Raw genomic sequence first — 17,359 nt, 5'->3', positions numbered from 1 at the left:
GTAAATTGCTGTTTCTTTTCTACAGTCATGGCCAAAAGTTTAGAGAATGACACAAATATTAGAGTGGTCGTAAATGGCTGCTCATCCAGTTGGAAGAATGTCTCAAGTGGGGTACCACAGGGCTCTGTCCTGGGCCCTGTATTGTTCAACATCTTTATCAACGATTTAGATGAAGGAATTGAGGGTAAACTGATTAAATTTGCTGATGACACAAAGCTAGGAGGGATAGCTAATACTAGAGAAGAGAGAGAGAGGATTCAAAAAGATTTAAATAAACTGGAGAAGTGGGCAGTAACTAACAGAATGGTTTTTAACAGGGAGAAATGCAAAGTACTACATCTGGGCAATAAAAATGAAAAAAGCATATATAGAATGGGAGGAATAGGGCTAAGTGACAGCACATGTGAAAAAGACTTGGGTATACTAATAGATCACAGACTGAATATGAGTCAACAGTGTGATGCAGCAGCAAAAAAGGCAAATGCAGTTCTAGGATGTATTAACAGAAGCATACAGTCTAGATCACGTGAAGTCATTATTTCCCTCTACTCCTCTTTGGTCAGACCTCATCTGGAATATTGTGTCCAGTTTTGGGCACCACATTTTAAAAAAGACATCAACAAACTGGAGCAAGTTCAGAAAAGAGCGACCAGAATGGTGACCGGTCTGCAAACCCTGTCTTATGAGGAAAGGTTGCAGGATTTGGGAATGTTTAGTTTGCAAAAGAGAAGACTGAGAGGAGACTTAATTGCTGTCTACAAATATCTAAAGGGCTGTCACATTGTAGAAGGATCAACTTTATTCTCATTTGCACAAGGAAAGACTAGAAGCAATGGGATGAAACTGAATGGGAGGAGACACAGATTAGATATTAGAAAAAACTTTTTGATAGAGTGATCAATGAGTGGAACAGGCTGCCACGAGAAGTGGTGAGTTCTCCTTCAATGGAAGTCTTCAAACAGAGGCTGGACAGACATCTGACTGGGATGATTTAGCGAATCCTGCTTTGAGCAGGGGGTTGGACCAGATGGCCCAGGAGGTCCCTTCCAACTCTACGATTCTATGATTCTATTAATTTTTACAAAGTCTACTGCTTCATTTTTTCTAATGGCAATTTGCATATACTCCAGAATGTTATAAAGAGTGATCAGCTTAACAGCAATTACTTGCAAAGTCAATATTTGCCTAGAAAATTAACTCTATCCCCCAAAACACATTTCAACATCATTGCAGCCCTTCCTTAAAAGGACCAGCTAACATCGTTTCAGTGATTGCTCCATTAACACAGGTGTGGGTGTTGATGAGGACAGGGCTGGAGATCAATCTGTCATGATTAAGTAAGAATGACACCACTGGACACTTTAAAAGGAGGCTGGTGCTTGGCATGATTGTTTCTCTTCTGTTAACCATGGTTATCTCTAAAAAAAAAAAAAAAAAAAAAACACATGCAGTCATCATTGCACTGCACAAAAATGGCCTAACAGGGAAGAGTATCGCAGCTAGAAAGATTGCACCTCAGTCAACAATCTATCGCATCATCAAGAACTTCAAGGAGAGAGGTTCCCTTGTTGCCAAAAAGGCTCAAGGGCGCCCAAGAAAGACCAGCAAGCGCCAGGACCGTCTCTTAAAAGTGTTTCAGCTGCGGGATCGGGCTACCAGCAGTGCAGAGCTTGCTCAGGAATGGCAGCAGGCAGGTGTGAGTGCATCTGCACGCACTGTGAGGCGGAGACTCTTGGAGCAAGGCCTGGTCTCAAGGAGGGCAGCAAAGAAGCCACTTCTCTCCAGAAAAAACATCATGGACAGACTGATATTCTGCAAGAGGTACAGGGAGTGGACTGCTTAGGACTGGGGTAAAGTCATTTTCTCTGATGAATCCCCTTTTCGATTGTTTGGGACATCTGGAAAACGGCTTATTCGGAGAAGACCAGGTGAGCGCTACCACCAGTCTTGTCTCATGCCAACTGTCAAGCATCCTGAAACCATTCATGTGTGGGGTTGCTTCTCAGCCAAGGGAATGGGCTCTCTCTCAGTCTTGCCTAAAAACACAGCCATGAATAAAGAATGGTACCAGAATGTCCTCCAAGAGCAACTTCTCCCAACCGTCCAAGAGCAGTTTGGCGATCAACAATTCCTTTTTCAACATGATGGAGCACCTTGCCATAAAGCAAAGGTGATAACTAAATGGCTCAGGGAACAAAACATAGAGATTTTGGGACCATGGCCTGGAAACTCCCCAGATCTTGATCCTATTGAGAACTTGTGGTCAATCATCAAGAGACGGGTGGACAAACAAAAACCTTCAAATTCAGACAAAATAAAAGCATTGATTTTGCAAGAATGGACTGCTATCAGTCAGGATTTGATCCAGAAGTTGATTGAGAGCATGCCAGGGAGAATTGCTGAGGTCCTGAAGAAGGGTCAACACTGCAAATATTGACTTGCTGCATTAACTCATTCTAACTGTCAATATAACCTTTTGTTACTCATAATATAATTGCAATTATATTTCTGTATGTGATAAAAACATCTGACAAACACACATAAAAACCAGAGGGCAGCAGATCATGTGAAAATATAATATTTGTGTCATTCTCAAAACTTTTGGCCATGACTGTATGCAACCTTTCCTGGATAGTTTGTGGGTGAGAACACTAACGCATTATGAACCCAGCCAGTTCAATAGGTGAAAAACAGCAATACATGTAAGGGGTAACCAGAATTAGGACTTCTGCTATGGGGCCCCATGATTTCTATGCATGTCCCTATGATTTTTCCATGTGTGAGAATCCAAGCATAGTAAATTGGCACTTGGGTCAGAGTTTGAGCAGAGTGTCATTGCCATTGTCGATTCAATTTTAACATTCATTGATCGTGTGAGCGATACCTTAATGTTCTAACCATATAAAGACAAAATTGAAGGGGTTGTCCAGTCAGGAGATCCTAATGGCCATTCCACAGTTCCAAGTGTCGGAACCCCCACTGATCTGTGTTTTTTATGGCAGCTGACGGAGGTAAACTCAGTGACTGGAGCTGCTTGGTTCTATAGAAAGGCTTCTAATCCAGCACCCAAGATTGCAGGTGCCATAACACAAAGCATCTGATCGCTGGGGGTGCTAAATGTCAGAACCCCATGAATCTCATATTGATTTCTCCTGTGGAAGGGGGCCTCAATATTTCCTGACTGGACAACCCCTTTAAATTGGGTTTTGTTTATATGGCCTGTCAGGCAGGACTAGATGAGCACCAACTAGTAGTCCATTAGTAACTGGTGGTTGTTTATTAGCCTGTGTACGCTGGGTGAATTTGGTAAACTATGCACACTGAGCAGTCTATTTATAAATGCAGCGGGAGGCTTCACCGGCGGCGAGACTGAGCTGTCATATAACCACAAGAATGCAATGTGCATACTCCCGGCCACATTCTCACTAGACACGTCAGACATTACTCCATGTGAGTGAATTTGGCGAGGCCGTGCGCTTCTAGTTGGGATGTAGCCAAAAGTATGCATATTGCATGCTTGTGGCCACATGACCACTCGGCCCAACAGCTCCTAGAGAATCTTATGTGCACACTGTGCACCATGTGAGAATTCGTAAGACTGCAGTCACACAGAGTAACTGCAGACTGTCGTGATAAACCTGGACAACCCCTTTAAGAACTCTTGTTCGTGATTACACTTCACTTCCTAGGCAGCTTTATTACTTTACTGTCCCAACCCCTATTGCATACAGATGCTGACTGCAGCTTCAACACGATATTGGGTCCTAAAGTGATTTTTGTAGGGGCTTATATGATTTCTATAAGGGCTGGACAATTGGTCACTGTAGAAATCAGATCATCTTGGCAAAATAAGTTCCTGGTGCAAAACTGCCTGGAGGATTGGCTGATTTTAGTAGGGGGAAAAATATAATTATCAGCCCCAATTGTCAGCCACCAGCCAGTTCTGGTACAGAGGAGTGAAATATGAGTAGTTTCAAGGGGTTGTCCACTACTAGGATAGGTCATTGATGTGTGATCGGTATTGGTGAGTCATCTGCCACCCCTGCCAAACAGCTGTTCTTGGTGCCTGCAGCAACTGCTAAATTAGTCAAGACATAAGGGGACCCACTCCTACCTCCAAAGCAAGGAGCTTTTGTCATAGCAGAAGTCTTTTAGACTGTAAAGGATCCATATTCTGTTTTTGCTCAGAGGCCCTTTTTCTATCTGTGTCCTTCGTAAGGGTTAATATTAAGCCCACAGTGATGAGCCATCTTCCTTGTGTTGTCCAAGTATATTGCAATGAACTATGCTAATTGCTATAGTATATTGATAGATATGTGGGCTACCATACACCCTGGTGTCTGGATGGGAGCATATGTTCTAAAACCTCTATGTAATCCTTGTCGTTGATGGAGTCTTCAAGATCGTACCATATATTGGTATAGGGCTGCATAACTTGTATTTCTGGACTGTGTATATAAACCGTGATTTCTGTTAAGTCTGAGTCCATGCAGTGATTAGCACAACCAAATCAAGCCCTTTTTTTTTTTTTTTTTTCTGTGCCACCTGAGGATCCATAGATCACGAGCTTCCAATTTTGCCCATCGGCCTTGTCTCTTGTGCACATGGCTTTCTCTAGAATCTGTGTATTTTGAACCTATATATTGTAGATTAGATGTTCAAATGTCTTTGCAATTTTACATTTTTCTGAAACTGCCACAATCCATTTTTGACTTGGTTGAACATTAACCCTCCAAATGTATGGAGCGAGGCTGCGCCCACAAGTCTGTACTGCCGACTGGATGGCCACACCCATTAGATGGTTGAACCCTCACTCTATACACCTGTACAGAGCGAAGCTGCACCCACTAGACTGGTTCAGCTTGGGAGTATGCGTGTCGCATACATCACTACCATTCTCGGTTCAAACGGGCAAGTCCTTGAGTTCGCATGGGGATTCAAAAACCTGCAGGCAGGGACTGCAGACTTTTCAGTTTAGACCGGACAACCCCTTTAACCTTGTCCCAACTTTTGAGTTTTGTTGCTGCCATCAAAATCGAAGACACTCCCCCACCCCCCCACACACACACACACACACACACACACACACACACACACACACACACACACACTTTATTTTGGGGGGAAAAAAAAGACCTTTGTCTTGTCTTAAATCATTACATTCTTATTTTTTCTTATAATCTTTACATTTCACGTAGCGTTCCAAATGTTGGTTTTTTTTTTTTTCCACTTGGGTTTCTAGATGTAGTTCTTATGAGATGTTTTTGTACAGGTGCTTCTCACAAAATTAGAATATCAAAAAGTTTATGTATTTCAGATGAATACAAAAAGTAAAACTCGTATTATATAGTCATTACAAACAGAGTGATCTATTTCACGTGTTTATTTCTGTTAATGTTGATTATGGCTTACAGCCAATGAAAACCCAAAAGTCATTATCTCGGTAAATTGGAATATTTAACAAGAAACGCCTGCAAAGGCTTCCTAAGCATTTAAAAAGGTCCCTTAGTCTGTTTCAGTAGGCTCCACAATCATGGGGAAGACTGCTGACTTGACAGATGTCCAGAAGGCAGTCACTGACACACTTCACAAGGAGGGAAAGCCACAAAAGGTCATTGCTAAAGAAGCTGGCTGTTCACAGGGTGCTGTATCCAAGAATATAAATGGAAAGTTGAGTGGAAGGAAAAAGTGTGGTAGAGAAAGGTGCACAAGCAACCAGGATAAACATGCCTTGAAAGGATTAAGAAAAGGTCTGTGTGGTGGTTGTTAAAGCAATGACTCGAGCAGAAGTCCACTCCTTGTGAATCCCCCCCCCCCCCCCAAACTTTTGAACAGCCTTTTAATAATGATAAATAATCTTTATTTTTATATAGCGCCAGCAGATTCTACAGCACTTAACAGTTTGCACACATTATCACTGTCTCTGATGGGGCTCAATCTAAATTCCCTATCAGTATGTGTGGGAAGAAACCGGAGTACCCAGCGGAAACACGTACAATCTCCTTGCAGATGTTGTCCTTGGTGGGATTTGAACCCAGGACTCCAGCACTGCAAGGCACTGTCAATGAGAAAATAAAAAAAGCTGTTTTTTTTCTTCCCTTCAAAAAAAAAACAAAAAAAAACACAAGAACGAAATATTGCCCAGTCCTAAAAGGGATAATAAGTTGATCGGTGGGAGTGCCAGGATTTGGTTTCCCATAGATCTGACATTGACTACTTATCTAAAATTCTGTCTAATGTATAGTTGTAACTTTCCTACGTTTGATATTGCAATGTATGCAAAAGCGTAACCCCTTATCGACCGCCGACGTGCCTTTCAACCCCTTAAACCCCGAAGCTTTTTACAGTTTTGTTTTCGGTGTTTTTTTTTTTTTTTTTTTTTGCTCCTCTTGTCAGAGCCATAACTTTATTTTTCCGTCAATATGGCCTTGTTTTTTGTGGAATGAGTTGTGCTTTTGAACGACACCATTGATTTTATCATGACTTGTACTGGAAAACGGGGAAAAAAAACTCCCAAGTGCGGTAAAAGTGCAATCCCACTTTTTTGGGGGCTTGTTTACTAGGTTCACTAAATCCTAAAACTGACCTGCCATTATGATTCTACAGGTCATTGCAAGTTCATAGATTAAAATTGAACCTTGACATGTTTGGTGTCTAAGTGGTGAAAAAAAATTCAAAACATTGTTTAAAAAAAAAAAAAAAAATTTGCGCCATTTTCCAATACCCGTAGCGTCTCCATTTTTTCCATTTTTTTGTGATCTCTAGTTGGGTGAAGGCATTTTTAATGATGCCCTTGTGATGCGGATACGTTTTTGATTGCCCGTTATTGTATTTAATTCAATGTCGCGGCGACCAATATAATTCTGGTGTCTTGACTTTTTTTTTTTTTTCCCCACTACACAGGGGTACCCTTGTCATATTTTGTAATTTAAATAAATTAAAAAAAAAAAAAAAACAAAACTGTGGGGTCCCCAACATTTTTGATATCCAGCCTTGCTAAAGCAGACAGCTGGGGGCTGGTATTCTCAGGCTGGTAAGGGGCCATGGATATTGACACCCCCCCCCCCCCCCCCAGCCTAAAAATGGCAGCCAGCAGCCACCCAGAAAAGGTACATCTATTAGATGCACCAATTCTTGTGCTTTGCCAGGCTCTTCCTACTTGCCCTGTGATGGTGGCAAGTGGGGTTTATATTTGTGGGGTTGCTGTCACCTTTGTATTTTCCGTTGACATCAAGCCCACATCTTGGTAATGGAGAAGCGTTTAAAAGACACCTATCCATTACTAATCCTATAGTTGTATGGTAAATAAAGGCATAGTCAGAATAAAGTAAAACAAAACACAACTTTACTTTTTTATTTAAAAAAAAAACCAAAACAATCAGTTATACTCACCAAACACCTATTCCACCGAAGCCCTCTTTCTCCTGTAATAAAATTGGTGAAGTCAGTGTTCGGTGTCTGTGCCACAACAGTAGATGTTTGGTATGAGTCAACAGTGTGATGCAGCAGCAAAAAAGGCAAATGCAATTCTAGGATGTATTAACAGAAGCATACAGTCTAGATCACGTGAAGTCATTATTTCCCTCTACTCCTCTTTGGTCAGACCTCATCTGGAATATTGTGTCCAGTTTTGGGCACCACATTTTAAAAAAGACATCAACAAACTGGAGCAAGTTCAGAAAAGAGCGACCAGAATGGTGACCGGTCTGCAAACCCTGTCTTATGAGGAAAGGTTGCAGGATTTGGGAATGTTTAGTTTGCAAAAGAGAAGACTGAGAGGAGACTTAATAGCTGTCTACAAATATCTAAAGGGCTGTCACATTGTAGAAGGATCAACTTTATTCTCATTTGCACAAGGAAAGACTAGAAGCAATGGGATGAAACTGAATGGGAAGAGACACAGATTAGATATTAGAAAAAACTTTTTGACAGTAAGAGTGATCAATGAGTGGAACAGGCTGCCACGAGAAGTGGTGAGTTCTCCTTCAATGGAAGTCTTCAAACAGAGGCTGGACAGACATCTGACTGGGATGATTTAGCGAATCCTGCTTTGAGCAGGGGGTTGGACCAGATGGCCCAGGAGGTCCCTTCCAACTCTACGATTCTATGGTACCGTCACCGAACTTTACTGTTCCTGATAACCCATCTCTAATTCATTGCTTTTCTCAGAATAGCACTTCATGACCACAGCAGTCTTGAGACCGGCCTTGTACATTAGAAAGTATCTTTCCATCTGTTATGGTGTAATGGGCTGTAACACACAAGCAGCCATCTATCAAAGTAGTCCTCACAAAGCCGGATTTCCGGAATCAATCCTGGAATGTTTTAATACGTTGAATAAAACCTAGCAGACATTTATACAATCAGTTTTATTGTTAATACTTGACATAATGATGTCGTCTTGCTCTGCACTGCTATAAATGGAAATCAAATAACTGCACAATTGTAATGCACATGCTTCTATATACTTTGGATTTGGCTTTCCTTGTTGAGTGACCCTTTAAGGGGTTTTCCCACTAACAATGTACATTCTAATTTAATAAATCTTATAATAATTTTCACAATTGAATGTTTAAAGAAATGTTCTGTGACAAATCCTTGTATAAATATGCCCCTGCTGTGTAATGGCTGTCTTGCCGTGCAGGTACATGGTCTGATCATACCACAGCTCCTGGGCAGGGGAGGAAGAGAGTATACAGACAGGACAGCAGGGGATCACAGCTTATTCTTTCTGTGAAATAAATGTGTTTTTAAACAAGCAGGGAAATGTTTTCCCTTACAGAAACCAGCATCTGTGATTCCCTGCTGTCCTGTCTGTATCCTCTCTCGATTCCTCCCTGGGCCAGTAGCTGTGGCATGTGTTCACAATGTTCCTGCCTGGTCAGACACAGCCGTTACATAATACATAGCAGGGGCCCATTTATAAAATTCCCAGCACAGCATATTTTTTTTTTTTTTTTTAACATTCAGTTGTAGATCTTGGAATAAAAATAAAGTATACCTTGTTAGTGGAAAACCCCTTTAATGGAATACAGGATGTTAAGTTACCTTATCCCCCTACAGGGCTATGTGATGTTTTAAACTGTCTCCATTTGGGCTGACAGACACCCTTTTCAGTCTCTGATGCTCAGCCAGATTCCTCTTCCTTTTCACTGTCCTGGGTTTGGCTGTAAGGCCACTTTCACATGTCTGTATATTTCCGGTACCGGAAACCAGTACGGACAGATCCGTGTCCGTGTGTGTACTACCTGTATGGTGCATCAGTACCACACGGACAGCCTCGGGGAAGAAGCTCTACTGTAAGTGCTGTTCCCTGGCAGCTGGTGCTAAAGCCGGCTGTCGTCATTCATCCCTGCTCTTCTGGAAAGCGGAGGAGAATGATGAGCGTTATATTAAATTCCGAATGACATCAGGTGGTGGCATTTGGGACTGCTACCCCCATCCTCCAACACCTACTGTCACTGTTATTAGCAACAGCAGGTGTTGGAGGATGAGAGTAACAGTCCCAAAAGCCACCACCTGCTGTCGATCGGACTTTAATATAGCGCTCGTCATTCTCCTCTGCTCGCCAGCAGAGCAGGGGAGAATGATGACAGCTGGCTTCAGCACCAGCTGCCGGGGAACAGCGCTTACTGTAGCACTTCTTCCCCAGCAGCCGTCCGTGTCACAGGACATCAAAGTGTGTTCTCTGAGTACACGTGCGGGACGTTTTTGCCATCCGTGGTAACAGCAAAAAACAGACATGTTGGCATGTTTTGCCCACGGACACATGGTCTGTGGAAACACACTAACATGTGCATAGACCCATTAATTTGAATGGGTCTACGTGTGTTTCCGGTACGTGTGAAAACTGTCACCACACGTCCCATAGACATGGATGTGTAAAAGGGGCCCAAGACATCTTTCAGCAGCAGACAGCAGAAGTCTCCTTTTATGATTCAGAGACAGAACAAAGGTAGAAGTCAAACTTCTTAGCGAGAGGGTTTGGCTTCAGGCAATCACCATTGAAGGATGGAACCCATCAGCAGGACATTACCCACTGTGCTCCTTTTGCAGGATTTCTATCCTGCAGGCTCATTCTCAAATTTGCTCCTGCTTATGAAATGACTGTTATAATAATGGACAATTGCTTAAGATTGCTATAAGATAGCAAAGCTTTTTGAAGTTTCCCTTTTCTCAATCTGAAATGTCAGTTTAAGCAAACCTGTCACCAGGTTTGACCGATATGAGATACGGCCACCACCTTTCAGGGCTGATACACAGCATTCTGTAATGCTGTATACAATATATGCCCTCAACTTGACCTGAAAGATTAGAAAAAAGAGCTTTATTATACTCTCCTGTGGTGCGGTCCGGTCCAAGAGGTGTTTCTCTTCTTGGTCCGGCACTTCCCTTCTTGCAATGCCGTCCTCCTGCTTGCTTCTTGTGGATTACAAATCCCTGTGTCTTCCAAAAAGTCTCCTTGGCATCTCGCTCTTGCACAGGCCGATTTCTCTGCCCTGGCTAGGGCAGAGTAAAGTACTGCAGTGCACATGCACCAGGGCTCTTTGACCTTTCCCTGTGCAGATGACTCATCCACATGAAGCAAGAAGGGAGGCACTGTACGAAGAAGGGCGACACCCTTTGGACCCCACAGGTGAGTATAAAACAAAACTTTTTTTTTTTTTTTTTTTTTTTTTTTTTTTTTTCCTATCTTTAAGGTTGGTTGGGAGCAGATATGCAGCATTATAAAACCCTGAAAGGTGGTGGCCGTATCTCATATTGGTCAAACCTGGTGACAGGTTTCCTTTAGCAGTAATAGTAGAGGTCAAAATAAGGACTGGAAGACTAAACAAAATTTTAAGTGACAACTGCTCGTAGGATTGCGAGAGAGGCAAATCAGAACCCCTACTTGACTGAAAAAGACCCTCAGAATGATTTGACTGACTCTGGACGGTAGAACAATATACCACAATTCCAGACACTTGCACAAATATGGCCTTCGTGGAAAAGTCTGCAGAAGAAAACTTCTCCTGTGTCCTCACCATAAAATTCTGCATCATAAGAATGCAAAAGAACATCGAAACCAGTCCTGTGGACTGATGAGGTTAAAATAGAACACCTTGGCCACAATGATCAAAGGTGTGGAGAAAAAAGGGCACAATTTCATAAAAAGAACATCTCGCCAATCATTAAGCATGGGGGTGGGTCATTGGCATGGGGAAGGATTCAATGAAAGTTCAACAAATTCTTGATGCAAACACAATTTGTAAAAAAAAAAAAAAAAAAAAAATATTGACATTTGAATAGAGGATGACTTCTACAAATAGATAATGATCCTAGACACAATACACTACCTCTAAAGGAACAAGCTGAAGGTTTCACAATGGCCCTCACAGTCCCCTGATCTGAACATCATTGAAAATTTGTAGCTGGATCTCAAGAGGCACGCAAGACGACCAAGGAGTTTCACATAACTGGAAGAATTTTCCAAGGAAGAATAGATGAAAATCCCACAAGCAAGAATTGAGACTCTTGGTTGTCTACAGAAAGCGGTTATAGGCTGTGATGCTTGCGAAAAGGTGTGCTACGAAGTATTAACCATGCAGGGTGCCCGAACTTTTGCCTATTTTGTAATTTTTTAAAATGTAAAAAATGACATATTTTGTGTTTTAGGCAAAAAAAGTGTCCTTTTAACTTTAGTCCTTTTGGAGATCATTTCATCTTCAACTGTTTACACTCAGTAATTTTGGCCAGGAGTGCCCAAACATTTACATGACACTGTAATGTAACTCCATATTATAACTGGGGCTTTTAACTTTATGTAGTACATTCCATTTTTTTGTTCTTGGTACCTTTTTGCTATCAGATATCACAAAGACCAGTTTTACAAGATACTGTGTTTCTGTCACTGACACTATGACTCATGTACTGATTAACCCAATTGTACTTCTTGGGAGAGATTCTGTTAGCCTGTATTGTTGAAAGACGTGGAGGAGGAAGAGTACCACAGCTAGTAATAGCCATGCTGTTTAATAATGTAGTACATGACATATTGGTGCAGGGGGTCAGTGCTAGAATGTTGCAGAAGAGTCTGAGGTCATTTACCACCCCTGGATCACTGATGGACATGTGGCACTGTCTAGAAGAGTAGGTTTAGCACAGTTAATCTCGCTGTGCTGAGAGGAGGTCTCCGCATGTAGAATGTTTCATTAATGTTTTCACGTTTGTCTAGATGGAATGAAGGAAAAGGAATGATTTTAGGAAAAGACAAAATTGACCCCTTCTTCTTCTTTCTAGAACCCTAACTCGAACCCACGTCCATCAGCACAGGACCTTGCCGGATTTTGGGACCTTTTGCAGCTTTCCATAGAAGATATTAGCATGAAATTTGATGAACTCTTCCAGCTCAAGGCCAATGGATGGGCGTTTAGCGAGACCCCTGACAGAAATGTAAGTATGTTATACATACTTGTTTAGTACAGGATTTAATGGTTCTAGGGTTTTTCCAAACATCAGAATTAAAAATTGTGTAATGTGCCATAAAATAACAAAAGAACTTGTACTGTTAGTCACTGGCTTTCCAGTACACCACCCTAGTATGTTTACTATGCTGCTAGCCTATCCATAGGACTGCTGCAGCCACTTACTGACTTCAGAGAGCTTCATCAATGAAGGAAGTGATCTCTTGTTCTTAAATCTCCCTTATCTAGATGTAAGGTCACATTCACACGGTCAGTATTTGGTCAGTTTTTTACCTCCGTATCTGTAAGCCAAAACCAGGAGTGAGTGAGTGAATTCAGAAGTGGTGACGTGTTTCTATTAGGCCATGTGCACACATTCAGTATTTGGTGAGTTTTTTACCTCAGTATTTGTAAGCCAAAACCAGGAGTGGGTGATAAATCCAGAAGTGGTGATGTGTTTCTATTAGACCATGTGCACACATTCAGTATTTGAGTTTTTTACCTCAGTATCTGTAAGCCAAAACCAGGAGTGGGTGATAAATACAGAAGTGGTGACGTGTTTCTATCATACTTTTCCTCCAACTGTCCCACTCCTGGCTTTGACTGACTTACAAATACTCAACATGTGAACATATGTGTTTCTCTCTAAAGCCAATTTCATACTTCCAACATTCATGGTCTTAACACTGGCTACAATTCCCAAATCGGTCGTCTGCTTTCTTGTCTTGAACACAACAGTTTCATATATGCCTATTAGGCTGAGCTTGGGTCAAGAGATCTGTGGCGGGTCTAGACATGATGGTCCGTACTCAGACTGTGAATTTTGTAAGGCTGAAACTGGTCTATGGCTGGCCATAAACATTAGATACTTATTTGGCCCACATCATCCCTTAGAGAGATTAAGGGGGTCACTGCTAGACACCTCTGATTAAAATGCAACTGTCCCTTCCGCTTTCCCGATTATTTACTGTCAGGAGGTCTTAATACACATTATATGATTGACTTGTCCCATCAAAATTGTCTGATTTGGATAACAATAGTCTCTTTTGAATGCTGATAATCTATTGATGTGTATTCACTCTAAAGGTACTGTCACACTTAGCGATATCGATAACTTGTGACGTTATAGCGATATTGCTAGCGATATCGCTGTGTCTGATACTTACCTACAATCCGCTGCTTATCGCTGATCGTGCGAGAACGTCCAGGACTGTTTCTCGTCGTCAGCTTCCTGCTGTGACGACGAGCGACGCGTGGACGCGGGCGGGAGGACGCAGGATCGCCTGGTGTGACAGGTAAGTAGCGACCCCTGTCCCCAGCGATGTCGCTGGTGAGATCTGCCTGTGTGGCAGCTCACTAGCGACCACTTAGCGATGTACCAGCGATCCTGACCGCGTCATATCACTGGTCGGGATCGCTGGTACATCGCGAAGTGTGACAGTACCTTTATGCTGAGCCAGACGTTAGTATGGTAAAAATGTCATTAAAGAGGGTTTTCCTATTTTGAAAAACCCTTGTTCCTAGGCTATTAGTTTGATATAATATATATATATATATATATATATATATATATATATAATATTTTATAACAAAAGCCCTGTTTTTTCTTGTCCTTCCTGGGTCCATCATTAAGGCTCCTCTGCTGTTCTCCATGCCTGATATTGTCGACCGTGTTGTGAACTCAACACACTACAGACAATAATTGACACTGGGAGCAGCAGAAGACATTCATCACTGGACCAAGCAGGGTTCTTCCTCGCACAGGGGATTTCTGAAACTGGAAAACCCTTTTTAAGGAAATGTTCAAAAAAATTGGATGTTCGTGGCAGCAAGCATTATCATGATTTGTGCCTATAATGTGAGTAGTTTGCTAAAATAACCTTTTAATGAGTGGCATGTAATACTATATTTTACCTATGGCAAGCATTTAATGGTAATCCCCTGTCAGATGATTGAAAGGGAGTGACAGGCAGATTAAAGTTACTTTCGCTTGGCAACTCCTTTTAACAGAAACTACACAGAATTTTAGTACTCGATTAACCAAAGTGCAAAGCCAAATGAATATTCCAGAAAACTTTGTGTAAAAAAAAAAAAAAAAAAAAATAGAAAACCATTTAAATGCTGTTCCATCTAAACTCTGGGCACACTGAGAATACGGCCTGGGTAGAACGATGCCATCAATAAGTATTTGGACACATTTGCTTCTCTCCATATGTCTTTTCATTAGCGCAGTACCCTTCATGCATCACTTGGCCCTGACATTTTTCCAAATTCCCACAAATACTGCACTCCCCTCCGAGCAGCTGCTGCCCGCTTCTTCCCAGTGTTTCCTTCATTCTATCTTCACAATTGAAAGAATTTTTTTTTTTTTTTTTTTGATAGTCTTTGTTGTGTCCTAACTTATAGCAGGAGCTGATAATGTGAATGTATTTGATTACCTAATCTGCCATGGACAGGGAACACTATTATGATATCCATATTAAAAATGATTCTATATTGCACTGTATGATAAAAAAAAAAAAAATAGAATAATGAAAAAGTCTAATCATCTTTATGTATTTTACAGGATATAAAAAGACCCCCGCCCCCTGTGCCAAAGAAGCCAGCCCGACCCAAGCCTCCCCTAAGTCGTGACAAGGCACCAGGCGCCTCCAATAGTGACAAGCAGCGACAAGAAGCCCGTAAAAGGCTGATGGCAGCCAAACGAGCAGCCTCTGTGCGCCAGAATTCTGCTACAGAGAGTGCGGACAGCATTGAGATCTATGTGCCAGAGGCACAGACGCGGCTCTGAGTGAGCGAGCCTCTGGTGTGCCAATAATGGGGGGAATGGAAGGTCTTGGCAACTATAGACTTACTGACAGACTCAAGTAGGAGACACAGGGAGAAAGGCACAAGAGCACGCTAATTCTAGGCGGCTAAACCTGGCAGGCACGCGGTGCTGTCAGGAGGGTTCCACAGATGGTGTGCCAGAACTTTTCAAACTAATTATTCTTAAAATTAAGGAGATTTTTTTTCATGTCTGTGTGGGGAAGAGACCCTAAAACGGAAGGTTTTTGGAAGGGGTATCCCTGTTATGCAGCCCCACTACCCCTCTCCCTATCTGGGCCGAGGCAATAAGGCACCCCAAAATCATCCCAATTGCACAAAGACTGCACCCTGGTTTTGGACGGTCCGTCATCTTTGTATCACCCCCTTGTCTGTTATAAGTAGCACCTATCGCAATAAGGAACAAACCCTACCCCTGAGCATCCTTCTCCTCTTTACGAAGGAGCATGTGGTTGTATGGTTCCGATTAAACGCTTGCTCCAACAGCCCCAAATTTCATCTTTTGGAGTAGACCGACGGCTTGCGATGCATTGCATTGTTCTATTTAGTACAAATACACTTTGCTGTGCGGTGTAGGGCAATGCAGTAATAAGTAGCTCTGCTCCATGTCAGGCTCTACACTGCCGTTCGTTGCTGACTTCACTAGCAGAAGATTTATATTTTTGTGCTAATTCTGAATGTCGTTTTGATTTAGACCCAGATTAAAAGATGATTATATCATTGCTGTCAGTCTAGTCTGCGAGTTAGGTCAGCAATGTGATGAGAAACAAAGCACACTGTACGATATCTCATCACATCCCCGTACACTAATGGTGACCGCACTAACTGCCGATGCATAGTGTCTCAATACATGGACAGTTTGCTCATAGCACTTGATGCTTTGAATCTCTATACGTTACCTTTGAACCTGCTGCGCTGTATACTAATGCTAAGTACCTGTTCACCAGTAATATGCAACATCGTTGTGTAATATGGATTTTCTACACACTAACGAAAACGGGTCACTGTGTAGTGATACCAAGTATCCTATTCTCTGATAACTCCCATCCACATGTAGACATATAGGTGATGTTAATGAGCAGGTCAGACTGTAATGATGCGGAGTATCATACACTGATGCCATCATGAATTCCCTTTTCCCCCACCCACTTCTTTGATGACCTCACTTAAGATTTGTAGGTTTCTTCCCCACTTGACACGGACAGAAGTGAACTTCACATTTTGGAGACGTGGAAACAGGTTTTTTAGGACAAAAAAGTTTAAGTCATATATGTTTTGAAATTTTGGAAAAAAAATATCTATTCCTAGGGACGCACCCAATAAAGAGCAATAGAGCCTGATATATGTGGAATTGACTGTATTCATGCTGTGCCTGGAATAAGGAATTTGTAGCAAAGCGGGTCTGTTGTAGAAGGCCCTGTCTATTTATAAATGTATTTTACACTTAACTCTATTATGCATCCCGTTCCGTTATCCGCTGGAATGATGTCACACAAGTGGGTGAAGTTACTGACTACTTTGCGGACTAAACATGCCAAAAATCTGGGTTGCTCATTTTTCTTCTATCAGTGACAGTGAGACTGATGTTCTGTGGACGATACATCCAACGAGATGTAATCTCACAAAGGGCTATTTATATTTTAAAGATATATTATAAATCTTCAGATGGGTCACACTGGCGAGCGAGTATTGTCCCGTTCGTAAATATCATGCATGTTTTTTTTTTTTTTTTAGTATACATTATCACAATTTATTATTAGAGGTTACAGTTCACACTCTATTTTTTTTTTTTTTGTTTTTTTGTTTTTTTTTTCCTTTCGTTAATGGAGGGTAAAGCAACCCCCTGATCCTGTCTGTGCAACATATTTGAGCTTTTAGAACTAATATTGGGCTTGCTTACACAGCTATTGTACCGCTATGCCATACAATGTGCAACTTAATTTGATTTATTTAATTTTAAAGAGTTTTCCTTAACGAAAGGCAAACCTTTATTTTTTTTATTTTTTTTTTCTCTCCTCCAGCCTGTGAACAGTGCCACACTTGACCATGGGTGACATCTGGTGGAGTAAATTGGACTGAATCAAAGCATT

At 41.7% G+C, this 17,359-nt stretch overlaps 1 protein-coding gene across 2 annotated transcripts in view; it reads left to right on the top strand.

Annotated features, from left to right (window-relative positions):
- Positions 1 to 16,609, top strand: part of DLGAP4 (DLG associated protein 4) — a 305,990-nt gene extending 289,381 nt beyond the window's left edge. For both annotated transcript variants that reach the window (XM_073555302.1, XM_073555303.1), the window contains 2 exons: positions 12,280 to 12,432; positions 15,010 to 16,609. In XM_073555302.1, coding sequence (XP_073411403.1) covers positions 12,280 to 12,432; positions 15,010 to 15,234 — 378 coding nt within the window. In that variant the 3' untranslated portion in view covers positions 15,235 to 16,609. The remainder of the gene's footprint in view (positions 1 to 12,279; positions 12,433 to 15,009) is intronic.
- Positions 16,610 to 17,359: the final 750 nt, after the last annotated feature.

This window comes from Dendrobates tinctorius, unplaced genomic scaffold (genome assembly GCF_039654945.1).
Source record: "Dendrobates tinctorius isolate UK_male_01 unplaced genomic scaffold, ASM3965494v1 ptg000223l, whole genome shotgun sequence".
In the NCBI taxonomy this organism is placed as follows: Eukaryota; Metazoa; Chordata; class Amphibia; order Anura; family Dendrobatidae; genus Dendrobates; species Dendrobates tinctorius.
This window is presented reverse-complemented; position numbering and strand designations above follow the sequence as displayed.